The sequence below is a fragment of the Epinephelus lanceolatus genome, chromosome 21 (genome assembly GCF_041903045.1).
Source record: "Epinephelus lanceolatus isolate andai-2023 chromosome 21, ASM4190304v1, whole genome shotgun sequence".
Classification (NCBI taxonomy): domain Eukaryota; kingdom Metazoa; phylum Chordata; class Actinopteri; order Perciformes; family Serranidae; genus Epinephelus; species Epinephelus lanceolatus.
The window spans coordinates 18,307,553-18,325,286 of NC_135754.1; the positions used below are offsets into that span (position 1 = coordinate 18,307,553).

Genomic DNA, 17,734 nt, shown 5'->3' on the forward strand with positions numbered 1-17,734 from the left:
ATTCAAATCAAATCCCCAAAAATGTATTTAATTAAAAAAGTACTGTTGTGATAGGATGAGAAAAGGTCTAATTCTAGTTAATCCTTATGTATAATTAAGCAACAAAATCAACTTTAATAAACTGCACATACAAATGTAAAGGGTAGAAGATGTCAAAATTAAACTAAGACAGCAATGTATACAAAACATTAACAGGTATTGGTAAACATATAAGAGGGGGCATTGTAAAGGGAAAATAATAAATAAATAAATAAATAAATAAATAAAATTAACATAAATTAATAACTATATTTAAAATTGATAATTTATTTTTTAAAATAAATTAAAAAAGTAAAACAAATAAATACATTTTAAAATTAATAAAACTATTTTTATGTCACATTTTCTGAATAAATTAATTCCCATTTTTTGATATATTATGTTTGGCGCATTCATTTATTTATTATTTATTTATTCTTGAGTTTGACAACCTCCTTCTTCCTTGGAAAAAATTAAGAATTAATTAATTAATTAATTAATCTCAATGACTTCATAAATATACATGTTATTAAATGTTCTAAAATAATATTAAAAATAAATGTAGGCATTAATCTATTTACTTTCATATTAATTCCTCTATTGTTTTTTACTTTCCCTCTACCATTATATTTATTATTTTTTGTTAGTCTGTCATTGTATTTATTTTTGCAATTTATTTTTAGTTATGAAAAAATAAATTGATTGATTAATGTTTAGATGTATATATATTTTTTTTTTATTATTTTATCATTTTCCTTTTGCATTTCTTTTTCCATATTTGTTTCCCAAATCATATATTATTTATATTTATTCATTTATTTTATATTTATATTTATATTTTTGATTTTGGCAACTTCCATCCGCCATATGCAATACATAATAACTATTATTCAGAGTTCTTTGAATGGTGCCAAATAACTTTCTAAAAGAATGTAAGCAATGGAAACTTTACAGAATATACCATCATACTCCTTCCATGTGCTAGTTGGCTCGGATGAGTTTTATCCACCTGACTCTCACATGAATCCAAACACCCAACTTTACTGGCAAATGACAGGAAGAAGCCCAAACATAGTGTTTAAACACAGGTCTTCCTCCGAGCATTAAATCACGGTTTCATTTTGTAGAAATGTCTGACTCACACATTCAGGAAGTTGGACCTCCTTCTCCAAACCCCTTTATAAGGACGCAGAACATGCTCCTGTTTAGAATTTTTGAACAGTAACTGGCTTGTACAGAGCCGTATATTTCTAGGCTTTTTTTAGGCTATTTATTTTTATTTATTCTTTATTTATCTTCTTTTTCCAAATGTTTTTGTTTCCACACTCCTCTTTCTCATACCTGTGTCCTTTTCTCTTAATCATCCCACTGCCTTTCTCTCTATCATTCTATCTCACCGACTCCAACCCTCTATTATCCTTTGATAACCAAGTCAGAGAGGTACACCTCTACACAGGTATTTATATATTTATTTGGAATATTTATGAGAGAATGCTGCTCTTAAGTATTTTTAAATTCTTCATTATGCTAATTTCTTTCTTCATGCTGCAGAAAATCACAGAAGAGGGATGTATCTGCAGATGAACCTGGATGGCAGAGTGTCAGGAAGTGATGCTCAGACACCTTACAGTGAGTATTTGGGAGATAAATCAGAGTGTGTTTTTCAAACACAACCATGGTGGGTCGTTGAAGGCCCAGAGAATAAATGGAAACCAACAGGAGACTTATAAAGAAGACACATCTATTTCTGTTTCTCTGTCTGCAGGTGTGCTGGAGCTGAAATCAGTTAAACCAGGCCACATAGCCATCAAGGGACGGTCATCATCTCTGTTTCTCTGCATGGACAGTGGAGGCCGTTTGAGGGGCCAGGTACAGTAAGCCCAAAAATCTTTATTTTCCCATGCTCTCCCTCCTTCCTGTCGTTCGCTGACAGTTTACATCTGTCTTCCGTTTCAGGGCCAATACTCAGATGCTGACTGCGCCTTCAGAGAACTGCTGCTGGCAGACGGATACACCCGCTTCCTATCTTCGTACCACAGATTTCCTGTGTCTCTTGCATCAAGACATTCCCCAGATCAACACTCGGTCCCCTTTACTCGATTCCTACCGCTTAGGAATACTCTGACAGTGGAGAGTGTGTCTGAGCAGCCACCAAACGACCAGAGATATTTCAACATGGACTCTGATGATCTTCTTGGAATGGGTCTTAATATGGTCAGTCCTCAGTTGTCAGTGGACAAGTAAAGGAAATGAACAGATGTATAACTGTAATGCACATTGCAGAAATGTATTTATTGACCATTGACTTGATTTTGTTGTGAAATGAGTAGCTTTTGGTTCTTAATATGTTTCCATGGTAGCATTATTATTAAGTTATTTATTTATTGTGTGTCTGGTGTCTTTCTAATGGTTATTTAAAGACTGAATAATAAATTATGAGATTTTGAGTGCATGTTTGTGTCTGAGTAATTTGTAATACTCTAGTGTATTTATAAGGCAAGAGAGAGGTTCTGAATGAAAATAAACACGATATAAATTTCACATTTCTTAGTGTTACAGCAATGTCACAAAACAATTAAACAAAGCGAGAAGGATCAATTTACAGAATAAGTAAGAAGATATTCTGGCCAATGATCACACAGCTCACATGCTGGAGGAGAGGAAGTTGGCTGAAAATTGTGAGAGCTGGAGCGCTCTCTGGTGGACAAATAAATAATGATGGAAAGTAGGCCAAGCTCTGAACTACTTGTCTTAGTTTATGGGCTCTGGTGATCATTTCAGGCGTGTGAGCAGGGAGTCTATGATACCATTTCTCAGATGCCTTATTATAAATGAATGGTATTTGGTATGAGATTTTTACAGGCCTAGACATTTAGAAGATTTTTCTAACTCTCGCTGCAGTTATCATTTTTTTAACTTTAACTTTAGTACCACAGGGAAAAAATAAAGTTATTTGCCGTTCTTTGTGATGAACATTATTCTCATGTGGAAGTTTTTAACTTGCAAAACCAAGACAGGTGGAAAACTGCAAACAACATCAGCTTCTAAATTTGGTTGGCATTTCCGGTTTATTTCTTGACTGTCAGGACCACTTTAAACATCTAAATTTTCATGGTGCCCAGTAGCTCAGTGGGTAGAGCAGGCACCCATGTGCAATTCCAGCCTGCCTTGCAACATGTCATCCCCCCTCTCTCTCCCCCCTTCACACTCAACTTGTCCTGTCATTAAAGCCCAGAAGAAAAGATCTAAAAAAAAATAAGAATAGATATTGCACTATTAGAGAAAAGGGCGTAGGTTCGATGTTAACAATGTAAAAATAATGGTGTCAAAATAAAAGAAAGGATGGCAGAAAAGATGCCCACACACCAATACAACTGTGCTGGATAGCCACAAAAAAGGTTTAACAGGCTGAGATCAATGAAAAAAAGAAAGACTTTATTTAGAACATCCGTGCAAGAAAAAGGGTGTTAAAAGTGCAAAAAAAAAGTGGATAAAAACACCAGCAAACATTTCAGTCCTTGACTATCATCAGTGCTTAGCACTGAGCAGAGCCCGGTCTCACTCCAAAGTTGTCAGTTGCCAGCGTCAGAAACCAACAAAAAAGGCGTCCTTTATAGTTTATAGCATCCCTTTTTATAGTTTAACGGCACCTGGCGGCGTCAGGGGGAAAGCAGCAGGACAAGGACAAAAGCTAAGGCAGCAAATATCAGAATGGGGTGGGTGGCAGGGGACGTGGATGGGTCCAACAAACACTGACCCTTACCCGAGTGAATGGTGTTTGCGTCGTGAACCCTATTCTTTTTTCCTAAACCTAACCAAGTGCTTTTGTTGCCTAAACCCAACCATGTGTTTGTTGTTGAAAGGAAAAAAATGTCGATTTTCCATGTTATACAGATGTAGTGCATTTATTTTGAAAGAGACAGTATGTAAACATTGAATTTCCTGTGAAAACGGAAGTGTATCTTGAAAGAAGACAATGCATGTAACAGGCAGAACTTGACATGGTATCCCAGAACGTCAACAACCACCTAGGGTACTTTCACATCATATGTGGATGTGGAAAGTCCAAGCACATCAATATGTGTCAAGGTCAGTGTTGGGTAAGGGTTACTTTAAAAGTAATCAAAGTATGTTACTGCGTTAACTGCTAGTTTACATATCGCACCGTCATTTCAAACTCAACACTTGTTTCAAATTAAAAGCCCCTTATAACCTCAGCTGAGAGAATCCCTCCATTTTCTAAATAGACTTTTATTCTGAAACATTTGTCAGAACTTCCTGTGGAAGATACAGTAGCTTGACAGTTTACTTATGGCGCTTCAAATGGAGCTCCTGCCATCTGCTGACGCTCTTAGGTGACTACAACAACATGTCGGCTGGCACATGAACAGACACAGTTCTGGCAGTCACTCAAATAATAGTCAAAGTAATAAAAACAGGACAAGAATAACCCGATGACATCACACACGCCGTGAAAGACGACCGGGGATAATTGGTGAGTACCAGCGTGTAGCGTGTACCAGGCATAACGTTAATGCAAGTCCTGAGTCTGAAATATGTCTGTCAGCGAGTCCTACTCCGCCTATTTAGACTCCACCTATTTAGACAACGGCAGCATTTCTCCAACCACATAGCGAGCCACAAGCTCCGTGGCTTCTTTCAGACTGATAGGTTTAACGTTGTCTCCGTTATTAGAACCAAATGACAGCCGTTGCTGTTTCGGGGCTGAAGGACCAGCGTTCTAAAAGTAACAGAAGTAACTGATGTCTTGTTTGAAAATGTACTTAAGTATTTGATTACTCAAACAGCAAACTAACGCGTTAGGTTACCCGTTACTGCAAAAACTAATAGTACTCTAACGCGTTACTTTGTAACGCGTTATACCCAACTCTGGTCAAGGTCAGAGTGAGAATGTGTTGCTGAGCACTGATGATGGTCAAGGACTGAAATGTTTGCTACTGTTTTATCTCGTCTGCTGTCCTTTCTTGGTTGTCCATTGTACCTACGTACCCACGATAAACTTTTTTGTTGCCCTATGTAGGTGTAGTTTCACAGAAGCCCTAGGACTTTGCAGTCAAAATAAAAGTCCTCTGCTACTTTGCTGAACGTGTTCACATTATTGAGGGGAATGTCTACCCTGTGTCCCCCTGCACCCCTGCATACATATATAGAGGGAGTGTTAAAATCAACATTATGTTTAATGTCACTCATCTAAGAGTGTTAAATTAACATCAATAAAACAAACACATCAGTGGCAGCGCTTGCAATAGCAAAGCTACATTAGTTCACATACCTTCCATGGATCATCACTGTGCTAGAAAGTCTTATGTGTTCCAGTGACATTGAGAACAGCGTTGTTGGAAGCTACATGCTGAGAGCAGCTTAGTGGCTGTGGTAAAGGTCGTTCATACAAAAGGGAAAGACAGATTGCATCTGGCAGACCTCAGCGACAAATGTTGATCCTAGGGATACAGTAGGCTAAGTGGTGACGGATTAAGTATAATTTTGTTTCTCGAGTTTGTTACGTTTCATTTCCTAACATAACACTGCTATACCTACTAGGCAAATATTATTTTTTCAGTGGCACCAGCACCTTTTCTTTAAATAATTGCTCTATATCACAGGCAACCATAAATAACACTTCTGTTAAGAAAGTTAACAAAATAAAATCTTTATTAAAAACACTGAGAGCATATTTGAGCAGGTAAATACAGAACTTCTGCAATCAAAACGTTCCCCTTTAACACAAATGGGTCACACCGTGTCACTGAGTAATGCGACAGTGTTGTGTTACAGCAATAAAGGTCACGCCAGGCGCTTCAGGTCACATGAGCCGAATCTACACAAATGTGAACTTTGTACATTACCTACAGGAGAATGTTGAGAACGTGGGGTTGGTTGACGAGGGAATCTCGATCTGTCCGTGGCGACAGCTCTGCTGGTGTTTGGTTGAGTTTTGGTGACGTCTATATTGTCGATAATCTATCTGTTTCCACTTCAAACATTAAGCCAAAAAGTGACATCAAAGTGACTAAGACATCATAGTTTTAAGGCACAGAAAGGACATTCAGAAAGTCATTTTAAAACACAAAGCTGATAGCATTAATAAATAACAGCTCATACTATATTTATATCAAGACCCTGAGAATGTTAAACTCACTCAGTCTTTTTTTTGTGGCTTTTTTAAAGCTATATTATACAAAAGTTGCCTTTCAGTGACATTTGGCTGGCAAGTGCTGTCATAAATACCTTTAAATGAACAATAAAAGGCAGTTTTATTTTCCAGTTTCCTTTTTTCTAATTTCATTCATTGTGTTTCATTCTGCTTTTTTGTTCACTTCCGACTGTGTCTTTGTCGAAAGCTACAAAACAACACTCAGCCTCCCTACACTTGAGTAACCAATGGTTCCCTCAGATACATGTTTCCTCCTCTGAACTCTGTGCTTTGCCCTGTACACAGTCCAGCCAGCAGAGTCCCATTCAAAGGGTTGCAGATGCCTTCAATGGCATAATAATCTCCCTCCGGATCTCTATCACCTTCCTCTGTTTCCTCCCCTTCTGGCCCCTCCTCCTCCCAAAGACTCGTCTGGACGTGTTTGTACTCGGTTTGATCCTCACATTCAGTCTCCCGATGGTAGAAGTAGCTAAAATTGGACACTATGACAGGCACTGGCAGTGAGATGGTGAGCACGCCGGCAATGGCACACATCGAGCCAACCATCTTACCCCACACTGTTTCTGGGTACATGTCACCATAGCCCACTGTGGTCATGGTGACAACTGCCCACCAGAAGGCATGTGGTATGCTAATGAAGTCGGTGTCAGTGTGATCAGCCTCGGCAAAGTAGATGGCGCTGGAGAAGAGGATTACGCCAATAAACAGGAAGAAGATCAGCAGGCCCAGCTCGCGCATGCTAGCCCTCAGTGTCTGACCCAGGATCTGGAGGCCCTTGGAGTGACGAGACAACTTGAAGATCCTGAACACCCTCACTAACCTGATGACTCTGATGATGGCCAAGGATGTGGCTGGAGAGGCGTCATTGTCCTTGGCCAGCTCCGTTCCCAATGTGACGAAATAGGGCAGGATAGCACTGAAATCGATGAAGTTCATGACATCCTTGAAGAAGTGCGGTTTGCTGGGACAGCAAGCAAAGCGCATGAGGAGCTCAAAGGAGAACCAGCATATACAGATGGTCTCCACCATGAAGAAGGGGTCTTGGAAAGCACTGTTTGGAGGAGGCATGTTCTCAGATATGTTCTTTGCCTGGGAGTGGTACCTGTAATAATATTCCTGACATAAAAGAGACAGGACAGACAGGAAAGACAGAAAACATGCTAATTAAGTATGGAAATACACAATTAGACCTGTCACTTTGCTAACTGTTCTTCAAGCCCAGTTGCCAGGAGAAGGTGTTGGCATTGTATGTTTCTGCAAACCATGTGTTACATGTTACATTTGTACATTTGATATGTATCATGTCAAAGTTCTGAAAGTGATATATTTCTGATCGCATGTATGAGCTGACATCAGGATGTGGAGGAAATGGTAGATGGTGTGACAGCAAGGTGAGATGGCTGCCAGACTGTAGACCATTGTTCCAGATGGACAAACAATAAAACCAGGTGTTTCTTAGCAAGACAAAGGCAGCAATTCCAGCCATGATTGTGGCACCAAAACTGTATTTTAAGCCAAAACATGATCTTTTCTTAACCATAACCAAGTGTTATTTGTTTCTACACATAACCACAGCATTAAAGAAACATAAAGTTATGTACAAATGTTACACAGGCAGAAATGTACAATGCCAACATCTTTAAACTATAAATAATTAACCAAACTGAAGGGACTAGTTGGATTTGGGGGAGTATGTCTATTTGCTTTCTTGCCCAGAATTGAAAAGATGGAAACCATCACTTTTAAGTCTGTACAGTTGTTATAAAGCTAAAATCAGCAGACAGTTAGCTTAGCTTAGCACAAAGATTGGAAAGAAGGGTAAACAGCTCGCCTGGTTCTTTTCAAAAGTAACAAAATCCACCTACGAGTAGCTGTATAGCTCACTTATTAGGACATTATAATAAGTGTGAAAACAACACATACAAAAACTGAGCAACATTTCTTGCTTGAAATCGTCTGGCACATGACCCTTTGTAAAACTGTGAATTTACATCGTTTATGCTTCAGTTTTTGTATAGATTTTTTGTCAAAAACTAGAATTACCGCCTCCACAAACCTGTCAACTCGCAGTTACAGTTTACATCCATGTCTGTGAAAACATGGATGCTTCAAACCCATCTTCAAGAATCAGCACAGTTTCAAGGTGGGCTCCTAATATTAGCGTCACCAATTCAGTAACGGACCAAATGTCTCTCCGTCTGTTAGATATGACGTTGAGTAATGGCCAGAAAATTGTTTTATGCAGATATTATGACGTCACAGTGAAGCTGACCTTTGACCTTTTGCATGCAAAATGTCATCACGTCACCATTATATCCTATTAGACTTATCAGATTTGACGAAATCCCCTCAAAGCCTTCTTCAGATAGGGTGTTCACAAGAATGAGACAGACGCAAGGCCACAGTAACCTTGACCTTTGACCACCAAACTCCAATCAAATCATCCTAATCACAAGTGGACATTGAGCCAAATTTGAAAATATTCCCTCAAGGTGTTCTTGAGATATTGCACACAAGAATCGGATCGATGGATGGATGGACAGACGAACGGACAACCTTTAAACATAATGCCTCTGGGCACAGCTATTGCCAATGTGGAGGCATAAAAATAGATATAAAGTGTTAATTAGTGAGCTTAGAAGTGCTGGTAGCTGAATTATGTTACCTTTTGACAGAGCCAAGCTGGCTGCTTCCTTGCCTTACCAGTCTTTATGCTAAGCTAGGCTAACCAGCTGGTGGATTCAGCTACATGTATAGGCATGAGAGTGGTATATATATCTTCTCATCTAACTGTTTATCGATATGACAAATTGTTCCTTTAAATGTAGGCTGTCGTATTATTATTATATGTCAAACTGCTGCAGAGATACTGTTTTCATGTAACTGTAATAAACTACATTGACACTTGTGCACCAACTCATTGGTTCTCACTTTTGACACCATCATAAAAGCGTTTGACATCTGTGGCTATACATTTCAGTCATAGCTCTCACTATCTCTTTTTCAGTCCACCTGTCTTTCCTTCCTCCGTGTCTGTTATTAGCATTACACTCAAGCCTTGGACCGTGGCTGTTTAAAACATCTTACACTTAACATCAAATTAAAGGTGTGAAAATGGATGATACGGATATACCAGGATCAGCTTAGTAATGCTGTAATGGGCTGTGTATAATATATAAAGTTTCAGTGTAGTTTAAATAAACCTACAGTATTCCTTGTGACTTTCGGTAGCCGGTCGGTGACAGTGTTTATTGCTAAAGGTGGACATCTATGTGTTGATCTGCTCCAAGGGCTCTCCTAAGACTAAATATAACCCCGTGAGATCTCCGAAGAGAAACGCGAGAACGTCTCCTCGTCCATCTCCGCCTTGGCTGCTATCCCGTCTCCGTGGCCTCTGCAGCCATGCAACATTGGCAATGCAGCTCAGTGGGTCTGTCACTGACTTGGACTGGAGTATGTTACAGTAGTTTCCTGGCAGCTCCCTTGTGCAAAGGCAGGCCTGGCCTAGCACAGCAGTCCTGGAAGAATGTGTTAACATGACCCAGCGTACACTTCTCATCCTGCGAGACCTTTCAGTCTCCTGTTCTAATCCACTGGAAGGCTTTATTGGCTCACCTTTGCCTATGTGTTCGGTCACTTGTATGACCTTTTATTAACACACCTAACTGTCTCCTGACCCTGTCTTTCTTTTTATTTGTACTCCAGGCCCCCACCCATTGCTCCCTGTACCCTTTAGCGCTTCCTCAATCCATGTGTATCAGATTTAACAGCCGACTAAAATAATCACACCATAAGCTTCCCTCAGTCTCTCTCTCCCTCTCTATCTGGTCTGCTTCCAGACATATTGAAAAATTGTTGTGTCCATGTCAGTATTTTTCCTCTTAACACATACTGTAGTACTCACCATGTGTTTACCTAAACACCTGCTTCCCATGATATCATGTTTCCGCTTGACCCAGGGAGTCAACACTTTCAAAACTTTAAACCCAGGTGGTTCAATATGGGCTTTTAGTGTCTCTGCTTTAGCACATGGCATTAATCAGTTGGTGTGATACTGAACATAGAGTCATGATATAAAAATATGAACTAGATTTAATGGTGGTCATCTTTCAAGAGAGACTGATAACATTATATTCTCTCGTGTCCAAGCCCGACCTACCCCACCTATACTAGTTTCCTTTGTTGATATGATTCCCATTTTTATACTGGTGACATTACTACGTAAGTATTGCATTTATAAAAAAAATTAGACACTTTATCCCATGATTACAAGAAAAAAAATGATCTCGTACTTAGGAAAAAAAGCTGGAAATGCATTGATTTAAGCAACTTCCAACAGATCAAACTGGGCTTTCCACCTGAACAATCCCACTAACTTGAGAACCCTAAGCAGTGTTGACATACTAATATTAATTTAGTAAAATTAAAATGTCCCACTGACTCATACCAAGAAGGGCATAAAAGCAGTTTAAATGTGACAGCACCACTATTGCCCACTGTCTAATCCTGTAGCCTAGGTTAGTAACCATTGATAATGTAAGACAAGATTTATTTTCGTGAGGACGTATCCAGTAGATTGTCTCTTCTCATTATTTTGCATCTACATAATTTAATGTTAACTACATTCATATATTGTTTACACATTTTATTTTGCTCTTTACGTTAAATTTGGAACTATTTAATATCGTGCGCCTTACATGCAGACAAGGAGAGTTATGATTAAGATTGGCAGAGTGATGTATACATATATATATATGTGTGTGTATATATATATATAAGATGTGAGATGCCACCATTGTTTGTCAATGCTCAGTTATCCTACATTCTTTCTTGGACATTAAAGTCAATCAAGTTACCCAGAGAATCTGACCCCGTTCTTTTACTTTACCCACAGCCCTATTGATATTTAATTCAGTAACTAGTAAGTTTATAGGTAAAGAATGGGAGAGAAACCTGACGTACAATAGCTACCTCAACATTTTTCATAATTACGAGATCCTGATCTCGTAATTATGAGAAAGTAACTCATAATTGCGAGATCAGGTGTCTAATTTTTTTCTCTTGTGAAGGTCTATGCAATGTGCTGCTGTATAAATCCTCTCAAGGTAGGTCTTATTTGTCTAAATGGAGGACACTGCACACCATTTACCCCCAAAATCCACCTAACCTTCACAGCTGGGACTGGACATCAATATGCCGTCAGAACAAGGACAGACTCTTACATTGGACAGATGTAATGAAATTTAGGTTAATGGTACTTTAAATGTCTAATGGAATTGGAATTGGTTGTTGGGTTTGCTCTCAATACCTCATGTATATATTTTGACACTTGGAAGACACTGGATTTTGGTCATTTGACCTCACAATTTAAATTCAACAAAATATCAACACCTAACGCCATTGGTGGCCAGCTGGGTTTGGACATTTGGAATCCCTAAGAAATTTGCAATCCTCCATCCCTGACACTTCTTTATACTATTCTGCCTCCTAGACACATGCTCTAATCACATCTCCTACCTCTCGTGTCTCTTTCTCAGACCGGAAGTCGGGCAGTGTCTCCAGGCAGAAGATGAGGATGGACACCACAATGACCATGACACTGATGATGGCTATGATACGTGCGCCGGATGAGGACTCAGGGTGCTCAAACAGCATCCACAATCTCCTCTGGATATTGTTCGATGGCAGCGGCCTCTCCTCTTCTTTTGGAAAACCCTCGTCCTCCTTGAAGCGATTCATGATGTCCTCTCCCAGCTCATAGAATATCAGCTCGTCCATGAAAATGTCCAGGGGTATGTTCGCGGGCCTCCGAAGCCTCCCGCCTGATTGGTAAAAGTACAAAATGGCGTCAAAGCAGGCACGATTTCGGTCCAGGAAGAGCTCGTTTCGAAGTGGGTCAAAGTACCGCGACCTCCGCCTGGGGTCACCGAGCATGGAGTCGGGGAATTGGGCTAAGGTGCGGAGCTGAGTTTCGTAACGCATCCCTGAGACATTGATGGCCAGTCTTTCACTCAGCGCCCATCCACTCCTCCATAGAGACCCAGAACGCCGGCTCTCTTTCTTCTTCTCCTTCTCGTTCCCTTTATTCTCCTTCTCTCCTTTTTCCTCACAGTTGAGCTGATTCTTCAGCTGTTTACCACTCTCCCCATCACTCTCTTTCCCTCTGCTTCCTCTTTCGTCTTCCTGTGGGTCACTGCTGTCCATTACTGTGTGTATCCCTGGCCAGGGAACGCTGCAAACCGCTCTCCTGAGAATTCGTAGAGCAACTGGATTTAAGAGCAAACCCTGTCTGAAACCAGAGTGATAGCTCCATCAGTGGATTGTGTTTCAATCGACAAGCATTACAGGTGACATTAGAAGCAAACGTCTGTAGGGGAGATACTGTAGCAGAGACTGTATTTGCAAAAGATTCTTTTAAATGTTATTTATTTTACTTCTTTTCAAAGGTAGATAAAAAAGAGAAACAACAAGCAAAGTTAGTACCCAGTTAGCGAGATGAAAGCATGTACTCACTAAGTGTAAAACAGCTGTTGACAGAGACTAGTGACGGGATGAAAAATCACATTGTTTGTCTTCTGTTTGTCATCGTGTTGCCTGTCTTTCTCTCTGTCATCATGTCCGTCTATCATACACACAAAGTTCTTGTCCACCTGCCTCTCTGACCGGCTTGTACACAAACTGTGCTTCCAGTTGTTTGCTCAGGGAACATCCGCGATCTTCTCCCGTCCCCTTGGTGCCTCGCGTTGTCTGTCTTGAAATTTTTTGGGAATGCTGTCCTGTTGAAATTCAATCTCTGCTAGATCCCTCCAACCCCTCCCTGTCCTTTCCCTCCATTTCAGTTATGAGGCAAGACAACCTTCAACCTTCCTATCAAATGTCACCTCTGCCTGGCACCGCACAGTGTTACCCCCTCTAACAAGCGTGGTACTCTGACAGAGGTCCCTCACTCTTCCGCATTGACTCGTATTTGATTTAAAAACAAAAAACAGTGGAACTCTACGGTGATAATCATGAAAAAAAACATACATGACAAATAGTCTATTCTTTTCCTGATAAGCAACACATATTTCATTGTTTGTTGTAATTTTTTTTTCCATTGTTATGAGGGATTTGGCATATGTTGGTTTTAAATATTTTGCAGAAGCCATTTTTCTTGCGCTTTTAGGTTTATATAAACTATAATTCATGATATACTTTGTGTTATCCTGACTAAGACTATCTCAAACCCATGATAACATTGCACTACTTTAAGACAATTCAAGACAGGGCTTCCAGTTATGTTCACAGAATGTTTTAAGTATAAGACATGAACTTGTTGGAAATGGTTTGCTGTTGGAGAGCAAGTTAGCAATTAAATTAAAGTTGCAAACTTATCACTGCACAAAAAGCAAGCTTGTAATATAGGAATTTAGATCCTGCTGTTTTTTTTAGGTCCAGTTTGATTGGCAGAAATGGAATATGTATGTTTTCATTTATGTATAATCACTTGAAATTAAGAATTGATGTGTTTTTGTTACCTCAGAATGGACGTTTATATCTACATCGGAAGTGGATTCTCTGTGTGTTGCATCGCCATGTTTCTACAGTAGCCCAAAAAGGACAAATCAAACATTGGTGCCAGATAAAGCCGTTCATGTTTTAGCATCAGCCACCGTAGTTAGAAGCCTCTCTGTGACAAAAGCATTAGAAAATGCAGATTTTTTTAATGTGAAACTGCTGTATTGTGCATTGTTACTGTTATAAATCAGCGGGTCCATTTATTTCGGAGAGGGAAGATCTCCAAGGATAATTCAACTCCCAGTAAAAACCTCCTGAACAATGAACACTGAAGTAGTTCTAACTGGGAGAAGTTTCATCTGGTGGCAATCTGCAGTCCTCACTGTGAGATACCACTGAATCCCCCTTAATCTTATTTATTTTACCTTTATTTAACCAGGAAGTCCCATTGAGATTGAAAATCTCTTTTCACAAGAGAGACCTGTCCAAGGTAGCAGTGATGAAAAAAACATTTAAGATGCAACAAATACAACATATAATACAAAAATCCACAATAAAACAACAACTGTTCAAACATAGTGACCCCTAAAAAAACACACAAGCACATGTCTTTGTCGCCACATTCTTTAAGATGCCCTTAAATTCATCAGTGGATATAAGTGTTTCTAATTGTAGATCTCTGTTCCATGCCCAAGGTGAATGGTAAGAGAATGCAGTTTTCCCCATACTATATCTGTTTAAACCCGGCGTACACACTGGACCTTTAATTAATTTACCATTCAAGTATATACCAACCAATCTTTCAACTTTTTTTTTTTAACCAACAAAACTGTCTGTCCTACAGAAGAAAAAAGACAATGAATATGTGACAGCAAATTTTTAGCCAGTCCTTGTGAGTATTTGTGTCTTTTATTTTTGTTTGTTTTATTGTTTTGTTTTTTTGAGTGGGTAATGTTTGAAGAAATTAGAAACCACTTTGTTGGCTACCAACTTTATCACGTAATTGTTGTGTATGTAGTAAAACTGTGGTGCTATTTGCAGTTTTAGCACTATAAGTATAGCCTAGCTTTGATGTTAGCATTGGCATAACTGTTTTGCTGCTTTATGACTGCAGGGAAGCTAAAGAGGAGTAACAGAGGCTAAGGTAGAAAATCAAAGTAAAATTAGCATTTATATATTATAAGCTGTTGTTGAGAAGTACAAGATAAGGTTAATTTTTGCCTCATGGGTAGTTTTGTCACAAAGGAAACAAAGTAAAGCACTACAGGAACAATTACATGAATGTATTTTTTGGGGTAAATTTTGGGTACCTTTTTAATATTTGCAGAGCAGCACAACAATCATTTAGGTAATGCTATTTTTTTTTAGCTTTATTTTTAAATAAACTTGGACCCTTGACCGCCTCCATTTCCATCCATCCATCATGAACAGCCCCGGCCAGTCTCTCAATCTGTTTCTTATCCCCACAGGATTGCTGTGTGTCACACAACAGGCTTCAGCAGGGAAAGCAGCCACCACCTGAGCCTCCGGGGACTGGATTTAAGGCACTGGGGATCAAGTAAGTAGTGGTAAAATGACATTAGCTAAGTATTTGTCACAGGGACAACGTTAAATGCTGCAAGTGAACAATATAAAATAAATATCCCTCATATTATTGGTTTAAATTCTGGTAATCTCGTTTGACTATGGCTTTGTGATATAAAACGGAGTCAGAAAAACAATACAAATACAGGTGCAAAAAGACCCAAAATATCAACAACAATAATAATACTATGTTAAAAATAATGTCAATATTTTAGGTCAGTCTGACTTTGTGATTAAAACAAGAACTTTAAAAATAACCAGATACTTAAAGACTAAACCAACCAATCATCACATTTACTGCTATTAGTCAAAAGTCCTGCTCTAATTATATGGACCACAGCAGACACTACTGCGTATTGCCACCAGAGGGAGGTGAAGTTTTGGCACAGAGGAGAAAAAACTGAAGGAGGCATCTGCCGACATTTCCTCATAGCTGCCTTCAGTCACAGAAAAAAACATACTGCTCACTGGGCTGCTACATTACATCCCCATTTGATGGCATATCATGTCATTGGATGATATAACTCACACTCCTCAGTATGAATCTGACAACCGTTTGTGTAAATGTGCTTATAAAGAAATAATATGTGCAGTGTGGACATAATAAATGAGCTACATATGAATATCAAGTATTGATTAAATGCAGTAAGGAATTCTCCTCGTTTTTGTGGAGGAAATCAACCCCAAAATGACTCTCCATAGAAATGTGTTATTTTTAGTTTGGTGCATCCTAATCCTAGTGAGGGGAATACTGTGACAGAGAAGCAGGTGCTTCTGCCTCTGTAAAATGACTTAATATTCTTTAGGTTTCATGCAGCTATGCAGGCAATTATGAGACTTTTGTGGCTCCCGTGAGATGGCTGCACATACCAGCACAGATTCATCACTACGTAGAACAGGTCTGAAACAGACACTGGGTATCCATGAGTAGAAAACAGATGACTCATCAGACCACATTGCTATTTCTTACCATGTGGTCCTTACAGCAGCGTATGGTTCTGTGCCTTTATCATGGATATAAGTAAACAGCAGTGTTGGGATTATTTAGTAATGCTGTTCCTCTGTGCAGGTATCTCATCAGAAGCTGTGATTTACCTTAGTAAATAGTTGCTGATTTTCAAGCACTTTCTGCTTGCCATGCTTTGTAATGTGTCTGGTAAATCATACAAGATTGTCAGAGCATTAGTGGATGGCTCACCTGCAGTATCCAGCTGTAGTCTTTTATGTACCTTAAGATTATAGCAACAGATTCAGGTTTTATTTTCTCCATCTTGTGCACACCTAATGTACCAATTATCCTAAACTCTCACATGATCTATTATGGATCCAAGAATAGAATTAATTGGTATCAGATAAGACAGTGACTCCCAACCTTTTTTTATTTCAAGGACTCTTTTTCTATCATTGAGTGAACTGATAAACCCCCGACATATTTTAAGTGCAGTAGAACAACTCATAAATTGTACAATTAACTCAAATAGTGACCATGATAAAACTGTTATTTCCTATTATTATAATTCCCCATGAATATTTAATTAGAGACGAGTTTTCCTGATATTTTTAGGAATATTTTATACAATTATCTGTCTGTATTGTTTTTTTATTTTATCTTTTTTATTTATTTATTTTTTCACAATCATACATACTTAATAGGCTTCTTTTTTGACAAATTTGTTTTATCTTCCTGAGGCTTGGCCATTTTTCTTTCAGCTCTTTGGCTAATTTAACTGCTTAATAACACATCTGGGAATAAAGATTGCATTCGGATCTTTACCGTGCCCTTATTGCATGAGACTTTTTAAGTTTATGTCTTGACTGACTAATAATCTCAAATTAAAATACAGTAAGTGTTGAGATAACAGCCTACCTTTTAGATAGATAGATAGATAGATAGATAGATAGATATCTCTATATAGCTTTGGTGACCCCTAGTGGGGGTCAGGACGGGAACCAGTGAGTTAAAACATATTTCAGATCCTTACGATCCAAAGTGTTGGTGTCCACTTTCACGGATATTCGAAGTTACTGTTACAGTTATTTGATATCGAGGCAGGAAACCAGCACTTGCATCACCTCATCATTCTCAAATATCATGTCACAGTCACAGCTGACCTCAAAATTATAGATTACCATTATATGACATGTCTTTATTTTAGACACTAAGAATGTCTCAATGCAACTGTCACCGACTGAAAAAAAAACTTGACAGTTGGACCTTCTTGGAAACGCTGGCGTCAAAATACACCATATCCTTGAACTTCCAGTCACAAATTTAATGTGTCATCCTTCAGTTTCTTGGGAGACTTTGGACTTTGGTTGTGTCCACACTTCAAGCCACATTAGATCAATCACCGTGTTGTGGTACCCTGTTCCTGACAGGCTGATGAAGAGCGTTAACTGTGACAGTCAGTACAGACGTCAGTACGCACAGGAGCACACATTTCCCCAGTTGGAGAGCTT

At 39.0% G+C, this 17,734-nt stretch overlaps 2 protein-coding genes across 3 annotated transcripts; one reads left to right on the forward strand and one right to left on the reverse strand.

Moving 5' to 3' along the window:
* The first annotated feature begins 877 nt into the window (after positions 1-877).
* LOC117247672 (fibroblast growth factor 21-like) lies at positions 878-2,460 on the forward strand. Its single transcript, XM_033612283.2, has 4 exons — positions 878-1,474; positions 1,570-1,647; positions 1,784-1,887; positions 1,975-2,460. Exons 1-4 carry the CDS (start codon positions 1,327-1,329, stop codon positions 2,260-2,262), a joined length of 618 nt encoding a protein of 205 aa, XP_033468174.1. The 5' UTR covers positions 878-1,326; the 3' UTR covers positions 2,263-2,460.
* A 1,108-nt stretch (positions 2,461-3,568) lies between these two features.
* On the reverse strand, positions 3,569-17,604 carry LOC117246952 (potassium voltage-gated channel subfamily A member 7-like). 2 transcript variants are annotated; one of them, XM_033611000.2, is made up of 3 exons: positions 12,707-17,604; positions 11,711-12,478; positions 3,569-7,309 (listed from the first exon to the last, which is right to left on the reverse strand). In XM_033611000.2, the coding sequence occupies exons 2-3, from the start codon at positions 12,395-12,397 to the stop codon at positions 6,404-6,406; spliced, it is 1,593 nt and encodes a 530-aa protein (XP_033466891.1). In that variant the 5' UTR covers positions 12,398-12,478; positions 12,707-17,604; the 3' UTR covers positions 3,569-6,403. The 2 variants fall into 2 exon arrangements, with proteins under 2 accessions (XP_033466891.1, XP_033466890.1); XM_033610999.2 differs by having other exon boundaries at positions 11,711-12,482.
* Between the last annotated feature and the right edge of the window lie 130 nt (positions 17,605-17,734).